We start from the raw sequence: 20,325 nt of genomic DNA on the forward strand, positions 1-20,325 counted from the left end.
TAGACTTTGAAAGTATACACAATTTATGAGGAAAATTTAATAATGATTAACATTTAATAACTGCATTGTGCTAACTTTAATTTCATGCTTCGCATATGCTTTTTGCTGTCAAATGGCGTTTTACATCTGATTTGATTAAATAGGCGTATTAAGGCCAAATGGCGTATTAATAATGTCGACTTTACAGAACTGTATAAAATATATTTGCTTTAAGATTTCCCAAAACTCCTCTGAGTCTGACTACTGAGTATCTTTGTTATTTATCCGACAGTCTTGTTTCACAGGCATAGTCTGTTAAATAGACTACAGTTCTTTCAAGTAAGTACACCAGAACGAGAATGGGGCGCACTAGACCAGACTCTCTATTTTATTTTATATATAGTGAGTCTGGTACCCAGGGTAGGCTTGGATTATCATACTTATACCAAACTTCATGCTGTTATCATAACATGCACAGTTTTACTGCTATGTGTCTGTACTAGCAAGAAACTTCAGAAAGCAAGTTGTTTGACAAAACGAAACGTTTCAACAGCCATAAATTTCTGCTTATAGGTCAGATCACATTGGCCCTTTTACATATTTTGCTCAGTTTTTCAAGCTCTTTCTCATGATATCATTAGATTTGAAAAATTCGAAAGTCGAAATTCAACAATTTGGAAAACTTCATGGCCACGCCCTAGCTTTGTGCACCGCTCCCGACCGTTAAGACTTTGATTTTTGTTGTCAGCATGTCGACTTTTATCAAAATTAAGACTATTTAGACCTTTTAGCCTCCGACTGTTGAAATGTTGGACGTCGGAGGCCGGTGTCATATGCGTTTTGGTACCCTATGCAAAAGTGTAACATTGTGAAACGCAATGTGTTACAAATCATGTTGATTTATCATGGTGTGATGTTAGGACACAATGTGCGTTACAAATGGAACACAGTGCTTCCCGAACAATGCGTTTCCTATATAAAGGAAATCAGAGCACCGCTTGTAGTTATAGACCAGGCTACAGTGGCCGTAGGTACCACCTCAGGGCGGAGAAATTCAAGTGGATACTTTCAGGTAGCTATGGGTCTGGTTACTTGGAAAAGTGATGGTGAACGGGGAATTGTTGGGGTTTAAGGGGTAAATACGAGGGTTTAAAATCGTCATATTAGCATATAACCTCTGTTGAGGAGCCACCGTTTTGTTTACGACTTCAGAGCATGGCAAGTGCTTGTTATCATAAAAAAATAATCTACAGGGAGTCTTTTAGAGCCTCCTCTTTAAATTCCGACATATTGCTACAATTAGAGTAGTCACGTGACCAATTTTTACCCCTTACCATATTTGGAAGGTGAGCCTTTTCTAACAGAATACCCGAAAATTCTTTTGTTTAATACTGTTAAATGTTACAATAATGTATAAATCAGCAAGATTATTCTACAACCGAGCTGTTGTTGATAGATACCCTGAATAACTTTGAGTTTATGATTGTTTTTAACTATGTGAAGAATAATGGTTGCGAAGACATGATAATTTATTAGGCGTCATTAGCCGTTTGACGTCATGCGCGTTTGGTTACTGCGTGATGACTCCACATCTTCTTCAGATGCTGGGCAACTTTTTTCGCAATTCACCGCTTTGAAAATATTTGTACAAAGAGTAATACAAATATGTAACGCAATGAACCCAAGAAATCACGGAAATACGTAGCAGAACAAAAAGACCTGTGTGCATCATTACCAAGAAAAAATTGTTTTGCTCTAAGCGTCATTTTCAGTATGTAAGTTGTTATTTTCGCTCTGAAAATTGGATACTCTCTGTACCTTTAAAGTATTGAGGAGGTCCTGTTTTATTTATATTTTTAAACATGCAAGGCTTAAGCTGTATTGTTCATTACCCGAGCAAAGATTGTCTGTACAGTGGTATTAAAGATTTGTCTGACATCAATAAAGATAAAATTTATGCTGCAAAGGCTACTCGTTTACGACTTGGTGGCAAAAATATCCACGAAGAACAATGCAGCTCCATTCCTGACGAGGTTGATCCAAATAAGCACGGATTTCATACAGAACCTTGTTATAAAAAATTTAAGGCATTAAAGTATCCATTGAGTTCTGTACTTTTGAGTTTGGCAAATCATGATGGCGCGAGAAGAACAACAGCTAAAAGTAAACTACAAGGCATTATATTGGACCATTGTAGCAACCCCGTTGGTCACCCTAAAGAAACTTTACCAGACAAAAGGAATGTCTCTGCATTTTTAATTGAAATGATGGCCGTCATCTGCACAATAACGAAAATGACTTGACGTGGAAGTTCATGAAACCGTTGCCCAGAAATTATTGTAGAGTTGATATTGTTGCAGACACGTATCAAGAAGTGTATATCAAGTCATCCGAAAGAAACAAAAGAGGTTGCTCTGAAAAAATTATTATTCAGTCAGCTAAGTCTAAAATTCCACCAAATTTTAACGAATTTCTAAAGAATGAAGAAAATAAACGACATTTTCTTGATGGTCAATGTTCTTGTTGAGAACCGATTGCGTGCAATAGAAATGTTACAGTGCACAAAGATCTTCATTTCGACTGAAAATAGTGCATGAAGCTAACAGAGTTTGAAGCAATTGAGGAAGACGAACTTGCAAGCAATCAAGAGGAAGCAGACACGAAGTTGACCCTACATTGCCTGCATACTTTAACTTAGCATCCTTCGAAAAAAGTTGTTGTACGCTCTCCATCGTCAGATATCGAAATCTTGGTAATTCTATTAAATATTATTGAAGAGCAAAGTCAAGTATATCTCGATTTTGGAGTTGGTTTGAATAGAAAAGGACTATTTTTGTCTGATATTGAGATGGAAGATGGTTTGAAGAAGTGCGAGATATGCTTTCATGCATTCACGGGGAATGACTATGTGTCATCTTTTTTCCGCAAAGGGAAATCAGAATTTTGGGAGGTTGTCCAGAAGAACAACAGATTTGTTAACACATTTTCGCTACTTGGGCAGGTTTGGGAACTTGATGAGCAAATATTTGTTAACCTTGAAGAATATGTTTGCCATTTATATGGATACCGGCAAAAAATGTCAATGATGTGAGGAAAAAATTATTTGACAAGAAGTATGTAAGACAAGGTAAAGCCATAGACATTTCACTCTTGCCCCCATGTCAATCATCACTAAGGCTACACAATTGCGATCAAAGATTTGGAAGTCATCGGGTGAAAGGTCCATAAATTTTCCAGATCTTTCTACTTTTGGCTGGAAAGGGAATCTGACTATAGAATGGCAACGACAAGCATTTCCAGACGAACTGACTGACTTCCTCCTGGATCATGAAGAAACGGAGATGATGTAGAAAGTGAAAATGAAACCTAAAATGGATAAACAATGACAAATGCAGGTATCTTTGCCTTAACTTGCATCTTTTAACATTTAAGAGTTTTAAACAAAAGAATTTTCAGGTATTCTGTTGAAAAAGGCTCACCTTCCAAATATGGTAAGGGGTAAAAATTGGTCACGTGACTATTCTAATTGTAGCAATATGTCGGAATTTAAAGAAGAGGCTCAAAAAGACTCCCTCTAGATTATTTTTTTGTGATAACAAGCACTTGCCATGCTCTGAAGTCGTAAACAAAACAGTAGCTCCTCCGCAGAGGTAATATGCTAATATGACGATCTTAAACCCCCGTATTTACCCCTTAAACCCCAACTATTCCCCGTTCACCATCACTTTTCCAAGTAACAAGACTCATAGCTACCTGAAAATATCCATTTGAATTTCTCCGCACTGAGGTGGTACCTATGGCCACTGTAGCCTGGTCTATTAGCGCCGCCTTGTTAAAAATTAGTAAGATTGCTCCTTACATTCTGAACAATACGGACCAAACCGGAATGCAAAGAATATAAGAGCCAAAGCACAAGAACCGTATCCATAAACTCAGTTGCTTTTGTACCCTCTTTTCTTTTTTTACAAAAATTAAATAACTTGAGGTCAAGCTTTGTTTGTACGTTTTAGTCAAACAGGCCAAACGTTCCTTGGTTGTATGTAGAACCATTTCGAAGAAATAATTTAGAACAAGCTGAGGCAGAATTACAGCCAAACTTTAAATTTGAACAAATTTACGAAACCCCCTTAAAAAGTGTAATTCGAAAATGGTTCGTTTTGGTTACTTCTTCTTTAAGTTCTTGGGTACGTTTTTGCATAACCAAAATTGCCATGCGTTTGTGTACTCGGACCGAAATGCATGCTAAATTCTACCATTCGTTTTGGTTACCTATTGTTTAAGTGCTTGGGTACCTTTTTGCATAACCAAAATTGCCATGCGTTTGTGTACCCGGACCGAAATGCATGCTAATTCTACCATTCGTTTTGGAACCTATTGTTTAAGTGCTTGGGTACCTTTTTGCATAACCAAAATTGCCATGCGTTTGTGTACCCGGACCGAAATGCATAAGGTTACCGAAACGCATATGACACCGGCCTTTCAAAGATGTTTGTCCAAGCAGCTGACTGAAGAAGAATGGGACACTTTTCTGCAATGAAGGTTTTAATCACTCATCTGTAAGGAAGTGATAAAAAATAGGTCAGCAAAAATTTGCAAAGATAAGCTAGCAAATGCGGCAGATTTGAAGTTTACCTTTCGTCGTTTTCCGTTTCCAGACAATAGGCTTTCAGCTCTGTTCGTCCTTACAGAAGCGTTGTTTGAGTTTGGGGCAGAGACTCTCCATTTTGGAAAAGAGTGCCCAAGATAAGTTTGTGATTCAAAATTGTACCTTAAAGAGATGGGAACCTTAATTTTAAACAAAATTAATTTATCATTAAAATATAAAAGAGATGCTCTTTATCAATGTCATAAAGGGAAGTCAAAATATCTAAACAGGCTTGTTTTTGTGTCCTTTGCTTCACGTTGGTAATACAAATTAAAGAAAGAAAATTCATTGAATATAGCTAATAAATTCAAATCCTTAATCTGAAGAAGTCGTCATGGCTAATAATCTAAAACTATATTGAATATAGAATATAGATGTAACATGATGTGGAACAAAAAACTACTTATATGTAATCCAGGTGTTGAATGTAGGGAGAGCACAATCTGCAAGTGCATGCTGGAATTTGAATTTTGTCCATATTGCTTTTGAGAAAATTTATAAGGCTTGCTATTGAATCTTTTTGTGCAGAACTCTGTTCCAAATCTACCTACACTTACGTATTATTGTATCTAAGCCATGTATTACTGTATTTGGTAGAAAATCTTAATATGTCTCTTGCAAAGCACAGATTCTCCTTTTTTAGTGTTTTGAACATTTCGATTACAAACTTTTGTATATGCATCTTAGCTACTTACTGTACCAGTGCATTATAGATCTTTATTCTTGCTGCTTTCTCGTTGAAGTTTGTTTAACCTACCATTTAATAACTTTATATCTTCTCCTTTTTTGTGATGATAAAACTCATAGACGGGTGATAGCCTTTATTTCAGCCAACACTTTACTTTAGACAGCAAAAAGCTTCAGTAGGCGACTTAATTAATATTTTCCTATTCTCAAGAATTAATAAAGGAAATTTACTTTTCTGCAATTTATGTTATCGAAAAAGTCCTGTTGCCAAAATATCATACAGTCAATCCAATTAAATTAATTTTTAGAGGACAATTCCGCAATGCCTGATCTGAGTCCTTAGCAAAATATCATTCTTCTAAAAAACATGCATTGTGAAAACCATTTTTTGTACAAAATGTAAGAAATTTCAAGCATTTACCTCGAAACTGTTGGTTTTCTGCTGTCTTTATTTTGACCAAAGTACTTGTGCGAGTCCATTGCATCATATTCTTCGTCCTCAAAACAAGACATTGTTTCTTGCCTTTTTGGTTGTCCCACTGGATTATGCCAATAATCGGTTGATTTTTGTTTAGATCCATAAACCATCTCTTGATTAACAAACTCAGGACGCGAAGCTGTGTATTGAGGCATCTTTGTCCATTTACTCGTATGATACTCTATTGATCGATTGGCATAAGCTATCGTATCGATATTCACATCCAGCGCAGATTCGTCTTTTCGAAGCTGCCGTTGCAATCTATGTTGTCCCTGGTTTTCTATGTGATCATGGTAGTAAATATTTGGTTCAAATGTCTGCTCGGAGTCATCAGCACTACACACCACCTCTTGTGGGCATGAGTTATGATATTCAATAGAAAGACTTTTTTCGCGGTTGCGTTTACAATTAGATGTTCCCTGGGCTGAAGAAACTTCATCGTAGTCCTTTCCAAACCATCCTGTTTGACTCTCACACACAGGCCCAGGAAGGTTGTCAGGAATCGATAGGCAATCACTTGTGTCTCCAAAAATGTTTTGATTTAACGATGAATGAAATGCCTGATAAATTCAATAAGATCTTTAAAAATGAATTACAAAAGCATCCCGATAAAGGGTTGTGTTATATTTATTTTCTACTTTTATCAATTTTCCTCGGTATGAGGATAATAGTCTCTATAGCTATGGAAGTAGTCCATAGAGAATGCAATAGTTCTCTTCGAAATTACGATTTTGTCTCCACTTGATAAAACTAACAATTTCTTATAGCAAATTAAGGAGAAGGGTAGGTAAAGAATGAGTCGACAGAAAACAAAAATAAAACCACAAACCTCGATTATTCTTTCAGGTATCCATTTTAATGACTTTTTCATTTCTGATATTGTAAAGCTAAGTAAAGTTTTCAGCGGTGTAGCAGTGAGAGCAATTTGGGCCCTAGAGGAGATCAGAAACAATTTTGAATTTGATAAATACCCTGCAGCTGGTGTATAATCACTGGATTCTAAGTTACACCACTAACATAAAATTTTGAAATTTTAATAAATCCAGCTAAATTACTAATATTTGATGCTTAAAAGGGTTTTCGGGGTTTTGTTGTAGCTAACTCTTTAAAAAGGTAAACAGTTGCTTTATAACAAAAACGAAATTTTGACATGAATATTGAAAGTAAATCAAAATCGACTGAAGGTTCTGCTTGATCAGATGAAACTGGCACTATCACAGCAGCGCTATACTTCTTCATTTGAATCATTTTCACAGTTATCGAAAATAGCATAATATAAACAGTGAATCACAAATACTTACGTAAAGGAGGTAAACATCGGAAAAGAAAGCAAGAATCTTTCGTGCTGCGGGGAAAATGGAGCTTTTTTATCAAGAGAAAAGTTGAAGTCTCAAGGCAGTAACGAAGGAATGACTGAATGTCAAATTGCAAACCCTTGAAATTTGGAGCGAAGTGAACGAAAAGTGAAGGACTTTGCTTTCTTAACGAAGGGTGCGGGGTTGCAATATGCACTCGTTATTTGGCATCCGCGAGGCAATATGGATCATTTTCTTACATAAATGAAATTTCCTTCTTTACATATACAATTACCTATTGATTTCGAAATAAAAATTGACGATGGTGATAACACGTTAAGAATTTAGAGCAATGCCCAACTTAGAACAGACCTACCATGCTCATCTCTTCGGTCAGCCAAAACCTTTTGCCCCATTCGTCTTGTCCCCAAACAGGGGAAGAGTTTCTGGCTTCATTGCAAATCTTCAAGATCCAATTGGCAGTTTCTTCGTGTGTAAACGCATAGATAAGGTGAAATTTTGTCATTGAGGCTTTCTTGAATTTCGAGAAAACCAGTTTGAAGCTTGATAATGATTCGATTGCGAAGTAAGGGAATTGTCTGTAAGGTAGAAATGCTTGAAATAATTGTAGCACCTTAAAAATTGCACCATGAAAATCATATAAACAAACTTTTACACCATATTCTACTTTTTCCAAACAAAAGGCGTTTTCACAGGGGGGGGGGGGGCTCAAGATAGAGAATCATATGTAACTTTTCTGCATAGAGAGATGATCTTGTTTTGAACCAGGTTAAATCCTTTTTAAAAAGAGACTTGCATAAATCTGCAATTGAACATTTTTATTCAGTTGCTAGCATATAATTTCATAAAAAAAAGATAGTCTAGATTATTAAGACCTTACGACAAAATTATCATCTGATAATTGAACAATTTTCGGTTCTATTACATGGAACTCAAGTTATTTAGATTAAAACGAAGAATCATTATGCCAAAAGAAAATTTTCTCAGTGCAAAATGCATTGTTTTCTAATCAAAAAGTTCAAAATCAGTTAAGATACTTTGAAAGATGTACATCAATATAAAATATATTTCTTGGTATTTCTTCATACAGACATACAGACCATATTTACATCTAGACGTGTGCCAACTTACGTATTTTTAGATGCAAACAGCACAGCGATGACGTAGCAATTCAAGCATTTCAGCATCATTGATGACATTATATTTGCCAACTTCGAGTGAAAATTATCACCATCCAACTCGTGTTCATTCAACAGTATAATCGATGTCCGTTCATCGACAATGATATCAGGCTGCTTATAGAACTCCATTTCCCCAAAGGTCTTGTAAAACTGAGAATAGTCCCTCTCTATTAATGTCAGATTCAAGCGGTTTTCAATCTCAGATAGCAGATCCTTGTTTTCTGTTATCTTTCTAGAGCCAATAATGATGTGTTCACTGAAACATTTCATTGGCTTGTCTTTTCCAATAGATACATCTGTTTGAATGCATGTAACACTTTCTGCAAAAGGAAAAGTACAATGAAATGGCCTGGTAATCAAAGTCAAAAAGCGACCTTAGGTTATGAATGTCATACGTTTTGCATTCAATCAAAAAATCAGGCAACATAATACTAACATAGAGTAAAGTTGTATCTTTGAAAGGTAAGTCTACGTACCTTTGCAACCGAACAAGTCCCCGGTTGTACAATCATATGACACGAACCCTTGGATGTGTGGGTTGCTCTCAAGGCAAAACTTGGACCATTCAGACTCCTCCTTGAACTCAAATTCAATCACAAAACCGATTCGATTCCAAGGGCAAAATTGAAGCTCGGCAGACAACTCAGCCACGATGACATTAGCTTGAGAGATAACCTCGCGAATATGTCCTTCTTCGGCAAAATCATTGGGATATCTTCTGATCACAACATTTTTTACCAGGCGTAGACTTTCTTCAAGCGATGTATAACAATACTCAAAGTAACGACGAACCAGTATCATAATCTTTTGGTTAGATGACTGTGATGTTAGGTCTTGTATCATCTTTGTGATTTTTTCAACTTTTGGGTGCAGCTGGAAATCTGCATCAAGTTTATACTGCTGTTTCGCTAACTGCCTCCTAACAGATTCTAACAAATCACCAACGAAACTTTCGTATTTTTCTCTAATGTGCTTTAATACTCCTGCAAGATAAACAAATAATAGATTAAAGGAGTTGTTCATATAAAATCATTTACGTTTTCTATTTTATGTAACACAGTCCTTAATAAATTTTGTTCTTCAAATACATTTTTCGTATAAATGACATAAAAATCACACTTTATCTTCCTTTTAATTTACAATAAATACATTACAGCTCAAGACTTTGTATCTTATGCTACAGCTAATCAGGGATACAGTAAGAAAACTTCGCTTGGAGACCATTTTGCTCTCCTTAACAACAAGTCTCCCTCTCTCTCATCTATCCCGCTCGCTCGTGCGTCGTTGTATCTGTTTTGCACCTCTGTGCATTATTAATCGATTTACATCGCTTAAATACGAGGCAAATTCACTTTAGTTTGCCACACCTATATACTTGTATGTCTACTAGCAATGCAGAGATCGTGAAAGACGATATCAGTGAAGGAGCTACATCACCAAGCAGTGTATGGCATTTCCATACTAGTTTACACACTTTATCTTAAAAAGGGTATAATTTCTCAATATACCAAACGTTATAAAACTTCAGCAATAAACTTTAACTGCATCTTCAAAATATACGAACCTACAGCTGCAGGTATACCATAATGAATTATGGCATCAAATGACAGAACCAAAGCATGCAGGCATATGATTCCTTTCATTACATCGGCATCTACATTTAAAAACAATATCATAAATTAGTGGATTACAGAAATAGGAAAACTTTAAACTAAGACAATAGGATCAGAAATAAATAAGAAAGCTTTTTTATTCGATATAAACGCTTACAAAAATTAATTTGTTCAAGCCACTACGTGCGAAACTACTTCAATGCGCAACAAGAACGATACCAAGGTGAGCAAAATATCATATCCAAAAAATCAAGGACTTTGAATGACGAATTGTATAATCGAACAATACTTAGATACACGCCTACAAAATGTGGATGAAAATGCTGCACACTAGCAATGCAGCGTGTTATAAAACATTATGCTTCTTATCAAGATACTTGTTATAGTGTAGGATTTGCCAATGAAAGTTTGCTAGTTGCATTCTCATCGAAGTTACGGTACCAATAACATAAGAATAGTTGAGGGTACCTACCATAGTAGAAAAACATTCAAAATGTTTGTGCCCTGTTTGTTTATATTAAAAGCTTCTACAGCAATATATAACCAATTTAGGATATTTGTCATGTGTTGGTTTAGTAAACAGCTGAGGACGGAATTCAAATGCAAATTATTACTAGATGCTAAATTGTGTAATAATCTCACCGTTTGCATTCATTGCTGAACTTTCATGTCTTTTCTCTTGCTGTCGAAGAAGGAACCTTGTGATATCTGGTTTCAAACTGAAAAACTGATAATCATGCCCAAGAATTTTCCTTTCCTTTAAAAAGCCGAGAAGAGGACGGGAATCTTTTTCAAGAATTCTTAAAACAATTATATAGTTGCTTGGTAAGTCAACAGAAACAACCTGGTTTTTCTTCACAGATTCATCAGATGGAGCAGGATTTCCTCCTTCTTTCACATTCTTCAAGTTAAAATCATTCTTTGCTACTTCCTGGTTATTAAACTGCTTGTTTTTCATTTTCAGTTGGTCTGGAGAAGTCTTTGTTACTTTCTCAAACTGTTCATGAGCATTAGTGGCGCAATCTTTGAAAACTGATGGCTTCACTTTAGCTGCTTTCACTATGCTCCCTAAAAATTAACATATTTTGGCAGTCACATAAGAACATATCTTCTTGCCAGTTACACAACAGTATTCTTCCTAATATCGATCTTTTTGTAAAGACATGTAGACCGCTTCCAAACAACATTAAGTTTTCCATAATTTAACATGTATGTTTGTTTCACATATCAAAATACCACGCTACTACATCACCACTATGATTGATACCAAATATAGGCTTCAAGTAAATAATACTGTATTTCCGTGGAATTAGACTTTGTATCATGTTTCAAATGCAATCACTATTGATGCATCGTAGTATTCTGAGTTGCAATAACAAATTCCTACATCAGCCGGTCAAGTTACCGAACCTCTGTACAATAACTATTAAGCGAAGCAAAACAGAGTGATTTATCGTACATATCAACATCTTGGTTTTTGTCTTGAAATAACTTAATCGAAGAGGTTGAAAATGATGTTTTTCAGGCCATCATAAAAATGAATACCAAGGATCTACCATGGCCAACATACTAAGAAAAGCTTTAGGTACCGTGAAATTAGAAGACTATTTCTTGCTATTTCATACCATGCTACAAATGATTAATTATTCTTCTATTTGATGGACTAAACATAGAGTTATTTTCAATATTGAAAAAAGTAAGACTACTAACGTGGAGGCACCATTGCAACTGGTAGTTTGTTGATGAAAACTTCTTTAGTTGCTTTTTCACCAGTCCTTAAGAGCATAAATGTATCTAAAGGTGAATCAGTAACCATGGTGGATTTGCTTTGCGTAAAGGTGCACTGCGATTCAGATTGGCTGCAACGAAAGCTCGAGTCATCTTTAACCGCTTTTGGTGCAGAACGTGCTTCTAAGAAAGAATTGAAATTATTATGTGCCAAAACACATATTTTGATTAGGTTAGAATTAATTCAGATTTGAAATGCTTGACAAAACAAGAAAATAATATACAATTCAATTGCATGTTGGAAGGATTCACACAATATTACAGATATAGATAAATGACTTGTAGTTACTTACGATTGTCTTCAGGTTTACAGGCTTGCATTCTTTCAAGAATTCGTGACATCAACATCTCTCTAAAATTCGCAGGTTTTTCTCTTTGTCTGGATTCAGAAGGAGTTTTCTCTTCCTGTTGTAATTGCTGCTCACCGGGGATTTCTTCGCCCATGACAGATTCATCACAACTTTCGTCTTGCAATGAAGCAAAGGAATTTTGCATAAAATTACAACATAAAAGTATGTCTTTAATACATATTGAACGACCGTTGATACTCTAGGGGGGTAATGCTAAAACAATTCTTCAGTGGATACATAGGATTACGACAAAAGCATTTTTGGAAAATTAAAATAATTTCTTCTTAAGCAAATCTAGCCGCTTATTTCAGTTACGATGCAAGGGTTTCACTTTAAACTACAGTGTTTTACATATCACTTTAAAAACCAAACACTGAGGTATAATCCAGAAAACAACGAGAAGAACAGATAACTGGGTCTTCTTTCAATTAGTTGCCTCGAAACAGCATAAATAGCAGTAAGGCTATCGAATTGTTTTTCAGCAAATTTGATAAAATCAATTTAAGGTAGGTAGAGAAAATACTCTCTTTCTTTTCCTGGTGAATGAAATACCCAACACCTCCCTTCTTGTTGGAGTTAGTAACAGCAAAAGGCACTGCTTGGACTTATCATTTTAGAAGCAAAAAGGCAAACAAGGCCTGATAATGAAGCATACCCTCAAGATGTAGGCGTCTTAAGTCATATTTTTGCAAATCAAGTTCATCGTGATTGTTTTTCTTTGGTATTTTGCACAACCCTGTCATCTCAGACGTTAGAATCTTCTTTGTGCTTGAAACTTCCTTTGCCCAATGCACTAGAGGGTCCCATGGCAACAAAACCTCGGAGTCACAGTCCATAAACGACTGGCAATACTCGTTTAACAATTGTTTCAAAACGGGCTTGGTTTCCAAGCCAACAGATTCAGGCACTATAAAGAAAACTGCATCATGAAATTTCTCGTGATATCACGAACTATCCGATTTTCAAAATTTAATAGCTGTAAATATACAAAACAACCAACGGAAAAAGGACTTTATGTTGTAGAAAGTGTAGAAAGCTTGAAATTCTAGTACAGATCATGAGGCTTCCTTAGAATCTATTTTCAACGACTGCATTTTAGAAATCTGACTTAAACAGTTTACTGAACACTACTTTACATAATAAAGACAATACTGACGATATCTTATTATGTAAAATATTATTTGCTTCTGCGTCATTACTTAACCAGTTTCACTGAATTCTTTATGCAATACAGGCAATACAATTTTAAAAAGAAACGGCATTTCACTATGTAAAATATCATGCAAATTCAATAATCACAGTCTTGCCTTTTAGTGTCATGGAAAGCGTGTCATCTAGGAATTTGTCACCATCGTTCAGTTCTTTAGCCAAATTTTTCTTAGAAGACGGTGATACAAAATGCCTGTAATAAAAATCCTTAAATAATAAATTGCATATTGAAAATAGATTGGAACTCGGTTTAAAGCCTAAATAACTTAATAAAATCTAAATATTTGGCTTTTTTTATAAGGTCTTACTTTTGGCTGAGTGGAGATACTTCTAGAGGCATCGGCTGGATTGCTGTTATGGTATCGCTCATTACAGTCGACCGCTCTAGTGAACAGATCGATAAAGGACTGTCCAGTCGTATGGAGTTTTCATCAGGTGCTTTTGCATGGTCATCTATAAGAAGGAATATAGAGGTAAAACTGTAGCACCATTAAAGGATATGAGTATATTGAAACTCCTAAGAAAAGGATGTATTAGACATTAGATGCTTTGAATTGAGAAGCTTATGCTTCTTTATGCAAACATTGGCTACTCAACCCCTAAAGAATTTATAATAACGACAGAAATCTTCTTTTACCCAGATAATGCTGTAGTGCTATACCTTATGTCCTGCAGATATGGACATACATCTATAGAGGACAACAGAGAGTAATCCCTTTAAAAACATGGCTTAAAATGATTGGATTGACATTCAACAATCCTACTAACACTATGAAATAATGCATACTAGCTGCTACCTAAGACCATTGCATACCGATAAGAAGTTTGATTTCTTTTTCTCTGACGTCATCATCTGATCCTGAGTCACATCTGTCTAGCTTTTCAATTGTAGATCCAAACTGGAATTTGTTGGCTGTGAGACCTTTAAGCACAGAATGAAAAAGGTTTATTGTGCTACCTTCAGTTTCAAATACCAAATAGAACAGAGAACATCACAAGGTGCTGAAGATATATTAACTGGAAAGCCTGCAGATTTACAATGAAACAAGCTATTGTTCTGCTATTACAGCTTCAAAAGCTACAGGACACTTGCTTCAGGGCACACCACGTAACTTTTTTCTTGTTTGATTGTGAATGCATAATGACAACTGAAGATATTGAAACTTCTTTTATCGCTACATTTTCTCGTTTTAAAAATGCTAGTTATCTGTTTGAAGCTCCAAAACAGAATAATATCACTTAATTAAGGAGGAGGCAATGAATAAAACCAAAAACGCAACAAAAAACGACGAACAGAAGTGTTCAAAGCACCTTGGACGTTATACGTAAAATCCATTTGCAACTTTCAAAATACAGCAACACTTCTAAAATTATACTTTAAGGTTTACCAATTATGTCTGTATCACCATCTTCACTGGAAATTTCCATTGGACGTAAGCACATAATATCATCTTGTCGAATCACGTTGATATTGTCATCTTGATCACAAGTTGGGACATGATTTAAAGGCTCCTCAAGTAAGAATGGATCGTCCTAAAGCAAACAGAAAGCAGCTAACAGGCAGAGGCATTACTTCCAGGTTTATTTCGAAAAATGAGAACTTGAAGGGAAAACAATGTTATTTATCAGTAAAAAAAAAAGTTTAAAAATTGAAGTGTTGGTAATCTTTTGAGCTAACCTGTTAATATTATTTCCCGTAAGGTTTTTTGTACTTATAAATCTATTGACACACATCAGCAAAGGACTGGGCTTTAAGATTATTGGGTTCTCAAACTTCTTATATTAGCTAAGCATCGTTATAGCAGTAGGGTGTTCTTATGAGGTATGTTAACGAAAGAGTTGAGTAACTCACCTTGAAAGGCAACTCAATTTTCTCGAAGCTTTCTTCAAAGATTGTGAAATCTATCTGCTCTCCTTCACTCATAGAAATCTTTCTTTCACTGAAAACAAATTAATTTGTTTTTCATCCTTTATGAACGAGCCTAGATCCGTAGAAACTGAGATATTAATAAGAAAATGAAAAAACAGGAATGATAGAAAGAAGCATTTTCTTCAATATAAACAATAACTTGAAATAAATCTTTCAACGATGACATCAGAGAGATTATACGTGTAAAAAATACTGTAATTTAACAGCTATCAATATTTGAAAAATTTTTTGAGGTAAAAGATTTTAGAAGAACAAGAAGAAACAGCTAAAGCATTGAATTACCGAATAAGGAGATCTTTCTGTAGCCCAAAATCGATTAGAAAAGGGTCTGCAACGCGTACAGGTCTCAGCTTTTGTGACAAAGATGACGGACTGGTTGGCAATGACTTAAGGTCCGATAGACTCCAATCAGATTCAACATCTTCCAGATAAAGTACCCCTATTTAGCAGGAATAATTAATTATAGAAAGAACTAAGTAATAAAAATATATGTTTGATTTATAAATGAATAAACGAGATTTTTGGGCAATATTTATACAAGTTAAAAGAACATTAGAGGGGGAAACAATCTGCATAAGTAAGTGATTTTAGCAGATGCAAAACCATTAAAGAGACTGGGAATTTTCTATCTGACTACTCAGGCTAAAGGCATTATTGCTGTAAACCAATGGAGATTTGAAGATGCCCAAGAGAAAGGGCACCAATCCTGTAATTACAGAACGTTTATTTGTAATCGTAGTACCCATAACGGAAACTTTTGAGGATGATTTCCATTGGCCCCTTTTTACATGCACTGCATTTATAGATGGTCCCCGGAAGCCTTTTGAAACATGGGCAGAAACGGTGGTATACTTTTAAAAAAGTTCATTTGAAGAAAAAATAGTTTAAAACTTTGAACCAGTTCTTTTAATGGCTTATAATGTTCTATTTTCAATTTCAAAGGTTTTCCTTTCCGTAGTATGTATTGAGGGTATCCATATGCACATTTGATTTTGAACAAAGCTATGTCTATGTTTAGAAACATAATATATACATCACATTTTGTTTAACTACGAATAAAGTGGTGACAGATTGCCGTTATTGGGCAGCAAGATAAGATAAAATACAACAAAAAACAAATACCTTCTTCTACTACATTCTTCAGGCATAGATCATCTGCAAAAATATCTTCATTTTGGTTCAATGAATTTTGGCCAAATGATTCTATCTCATCTTCCAAGCTGTCAAAACTGTCAGGAAAAGGAGAGTCTGGATTTGAGCTCGGAATTACTTCCACTTGTGACGGGCTTTTGAAGGGACTTTGCTGTGCAATTGCCTCAATGCGGTTCAATGGACGAATACCACAGAAGATGGAAATCAGATTTGTTAAATCAGCTTCAGTATCAAAACCATTATGTCTCTGGTCAACAGTGCATGTTTCTGAAAATTTGAAAAAATTACTAGAATCATTTCATTGATTATTGATTTCGAATAGCACAAATATATGTAATTTACTAATTTGGCAAAGTTTACAAAAACTGTATTAAACTTTGCATTGAAAAGTAACCGTATTGTCGTCAACTATTGCTTAGAGTCCGTACCCTGTACAAAGTAAGAAAATTTTCCATTATTACCAAATGCCAAGCCCCCAACCACCCCTTACTACAAAATTAATCTCTTAACTTTGAAGTCAACTATTTCAAAATTCGTCTGCTGCAAAAGATAAGCAGATAATTTTAAATTCCAAATTCCATTTTGTTTATATTCAAACGTTTAAGTTTAATAATCTCATGTTCAAATGTTACACTTAGCGATGCTTGCAAGAAAGCACAAAAGTTTAGAGACTTAAACATTGAAAATGATTCAAAATATTTGAAACGACAAAATGCAGGTTTGCAAAATGTTTACCAGCTAATCCAAAGCTTTCTTTTAATGCCGTTATTCTGTCTTTCTTTGAAACACCAGACAGTTGATCTAAATGATGGGGCACACCCAATAGGCAGTTATTCAGCAGATTCTGCCGTTGATTTTGGTACTGAAAAAAGAACAAAGTTTTGCAGAAAATCTAGTCAAACAAGCAGAAATTTCAATGAACATTAAAACATCAAAGCATTATATTTAATGCTGTGATTTTAATAATTTGACACGGTGGCATAAGTGTAAGGGGTAAGGGCCTGGGGGGCTAAGGGGTTCTAGGGACTTGGGGTGGGGAGCTTCAGCTCACTGACTAAATTCGGATAGTTGATTGCTTTGGGCAAAGCAAAAAGTCAGATGACATGAAAGAAAGCCTTGCCAAAAGACACATGGAATGGGAACAAAAGTAAATACAGGCAGGAAATTCCATGTACTGGTTTAGACCCTCATGGTTAAAAACGTCGTTTATGCCAAGAAGCTACTCTATTTATAGTACAATTCAAATGCTATTTAACTTACTTAGCAATTCAAGTGCTATTTAACTTCCTAGATTTTCTCCAGAAATTCTGCTCATATACTCAGGTAGACAACAAATCTTTTCAAATCTTTTGAAAATCGAAATAAACAAAGAAGATACGAATGATAGTTCTAATCTTTGCAATGCAAAATCAAAGGTCTGACACTGAGACGTTGTAATTTAGAAGGACAAACTCCAATTAATTCTTCCTGTACTGCGAAGTTCACCCTACTTTCCACTTTGCCCTGTGGCTGCCATTAAAGTACTGCCTGCTTACTTCTTGAAAGTTATGAAAGTGTTCTTTGATTTTGCCTTCTTTATTGCCTACAACAAACATTTTAAATTCTAGTTTGGGTGACAGGAATGAAAATGGCCCAAATTCCCATCCCCCCGAGGGGCTAGAGATGATGTTGGGTCACTTCACTGATTTCGTAAGCTTCTTCGGTCAAACATCAAAGGTCAAACTTCGAGAAACGTACTCAATACGGATAAAACACTAAACATCTTTTGTCATGTCCGAAATAAATTTATGCTTTCTACTGAACGTTCATTTCAGCAAATTAAATGATTGAAACATCGGTGATTATTTGGAATTCAAATTGAAAACGTTAATATTAATTTCATTTGACAAAAAGTATTGGCTAGGCCAACCTTAAAGTTAGCTAGTGTTAGAGCATATACACCATTAAAATTCGAAAAGGGGTATTTTTCTGGGCAAACGGCTGAAATCAGTAAAGGATGGATATATGAAAACTCGCCCTTAAAATGTAAGGCTTTACATATTCATGGTTTTGTATTTTGTATGGTATATTCTTTGAAGAGACAAGATAAAATCTGTACGTTGACAAAAAAGGTCTTACCTGAAGCAAATAATTCGTTTCCAGAAATCTAGGCATTTTTAACTCTGCCATGCGACAACTTTCTTTGATAAACTTCTGTTCTCAATGATTTCTGAAATTTCACTAGCATTGTTTACATTTTAAACTATATATTATCTTTTCTAAATAAGGTGTTCATTTTCAATCACGTCAGCATCTGACCTACTCAAAAAGGGCGGGAGATGTTATGTTAGTCCCAGGCTCCTTTAGTTACGCAAGCCGACAATTCGATTCCCTTACTTTCACTATAATTTAATATGATATAATTTAATATGATATAATATAATTTTAAAATATCGTGATGAACTCAATTGTGAAAAGTTTTTGAGAAGATTATTTGCTGCATTGAAGCGTACAAAGAAAGAAAGAAGAATTGACCAAAACATAGATCCGTTTTGCCTCAAATCAATTTTTTGATAAAAAAATGTCAATTGCATCCATGCTAGCAACAGCATTTCAAATGCATCGAACTTTCTGTGACTGATTGTCCAATTCGCGTCTCCATTTTACGCCTTCGAGTTCTCTAGAATTCTGAGATATTTTTTTGAAATTTTAGATAAAAATTTTTCAAGATAGAGGTTAAAAACTTCGAAAATGCGACGTTGAGATAATCGTAAAGGGGTTATTGATAGGTAGTTTATTTTGCAAGCATGTACATGGGTACAGGCATTATGGAAAAGTAACAAAATGCTGAATTTTGCATGATGTTGCTGCTCTTCTAAATATAGAGATTCTAGGAAACATTAAATAGTTATAAGTACCAACTTTCTTGGCCTAACAGCAAGTTTATAGTTCTAAAGAAGCTTAGCTTTCTTTAAAGTTCAAAGAACTAAAAGACTTGCATGTATATCAAATAACGCAAAAGGCTCCTGGGGCGTTTTACAAAACGAATTTGAATTTGAAATAATGTTAACAAGCAAAGAGAAAGATATTAGCAGCAGTCTAGGTAGCGGATCAAGCAAATTTTTTTCTTCATTCTTCGGTCATATCTATGCCCTTTTGCACAACATGGGAGATTTTTAACAATTGCAAACTTTTTTCTTCAAATTTCAGAATGGTGTTTAAAGACCTAGTTATTTTTATCAAGATATAATTTCAAATGCAATTATAGCTTCTAAAATAAAGTTATTGAATTTTCCATTTCTCTCTTTCTCCTCAGGGTTGAAGACCTGAGAAGTCCCCCTAAATGTATCTCGGTCTGTTTGAACACATCTCTTAGTTCAGCTCCAAGTTCTGATTCCGTTTCTGCACATCGGTCCTAATAAAGTCCTAAAGAAATTTACCTACGTTAAGTTGAAAAATTTAAAGCAGGTAAAATTTCGGACAATAAACTTCGGCGAAACTATTTTCAGACATATTTTTTGAATTTCGTACAAATAAATTTTCGGACATAAGTTGACCAGTCTTTTGGAGGTTTAACGCAAAACCACAAACTGTAACATAGTATGTAAAACCAACTATAGGCGAACGTATTTTTCTCCATCTTTGGAATATTAGTCAGCCCTCTCTCCCCCCCCACCCCCAGGCCCCTTCAAGCCTCGGGCCTACGGCTGGCTGGAGTTATGATCAGTCATTTCTCAAAAACATTGACACTGTTGAATCAGATGCCACGGGGAAAGAAGAAGAAGAAAGTGAGGATGAATTTTTCATCAACGATGCAAACGATGATGCATTAAAACTAGTGCTCCTATCAGCTTGAAAGAACGAGTTTTTTAAAAGAAATTGCAGACCTGCATGTTTACCCATACAGGAAACAGACGTCTATGCAAGGTTGATGGCGTATCCTTTTATATACAAAGGGTTGAAGATTGTACCCTTTGCTTCGGTCAATGTTCATTGCGCATAGGTGGTTCATCCAAAA

General features: G+C 35.2%; 2 protein-coding genes across 3 annotated transcripts in view; both read right to left on the reverse strand.

Moving 5' to 3' along the window:
- Positions 1 to 11,804, reverse strand: part of LOC135694482 (protein shortage in chiasmata 1 ortholog-like) — a 22,739-nt gene extending 10,935 nt beyond the window's left edge. For both annotated transcript variants that reach the window (XM_089109864.1, XM_089109863.1), the window contains exons 1-10: positions 11,610 to 11,804; positions 10,542 to 10,967; positions 9,851 to 9,940; positions 8,763 to 9,269; positions 8,237 to 8,606; positions 7,461 to 7,683; positions 7,091 to 7,134; positions 6,619 to 6,721; positions 5,733 to 6,349; positions 4,612 to 4,747 (exon numbers count right to left, since the gene is read on the reverse strand). In XM_089109864.1, coding sequence (XP_088965990.1) covers positions 4,612 to 4,747; positions 5,733 to 6,349; positions 6,619 to 6,721; positions 7,091 to 7,134; positions 7,461 to 7,683; positions 8,237 to 8,606; positions 8,763 to 9,269; positions 9,851 to 9,940; positions 10,542 to 10,967; positions 11,610 to 11,715 — 2,622 coding nt within the window. In that variant the 5' untranslated portion in view covers positions 11,716 to 11,804. The remainder of the gene's footprint in view (positions 1 to 4,611; positions 4,748 to 5,732; positions 6,350 to 6,618; positions 6,722 to 7,090; positions 7,135 to 7,460; positions 7,684 to 8,236; positions 8,607 to 8,762; positions 9,270 to 9,850; positions 9,941 to 10,541; positions 10,968 to 11,609) is intronic.
- Positions 11,805 to 11,963: 159 nt separating this feature from the next.
- On the reverse strand, positions 11,964 to 18,482 carry LOC135694842 (uncharacterized). Its single transcript, XM_065213719.2, has 11 exons — positions 18,447 to 18,482; positions 17,064 to 17,190; positions 16,299 to 16,595; positions 15,459 to 15,615; positions 15,099 to 15,186; positions 14,635 to 14,779; positions 14,061 to 14,168; positions 13,555 to 13,699; positions 13,345 to 13,439; positions 12,693 to 12,944; positions 11,964 to 12,154 (listed from the first exon to the last, which is right to left on the reverse strand). Exons 1-11 carry the CDS (start codon positions 18,480 to 18,482, stop codon positions 11,973 to 11,975), a joined length of 1,632 nt encoding a protein of 543 aa, XP_065069791.2. The 3' UTR covers positions 11,964 to 11,972.
- Between the last annotated feature and the right edge of the window lie 1,843 nt (positions 18,483 to 20,325).

The sequence above is a fragment of the Rhopilema esculentum genome, chromosome 8 (assembly GCF_057945365.1).
Source record: "Rhopilema esculentum isolate cy_ngs chromosome 8, ASM5794536v1, whole genome shotgun sequence".
NCBI classification, from domain to species: domain Eukaryota; kingdom Metazoa; phylum Cnidaria; class Scyphozoa; order Rhizostomeae; family Rhizostomatidae; genus Rhopilema; species Rhopilema esculentum.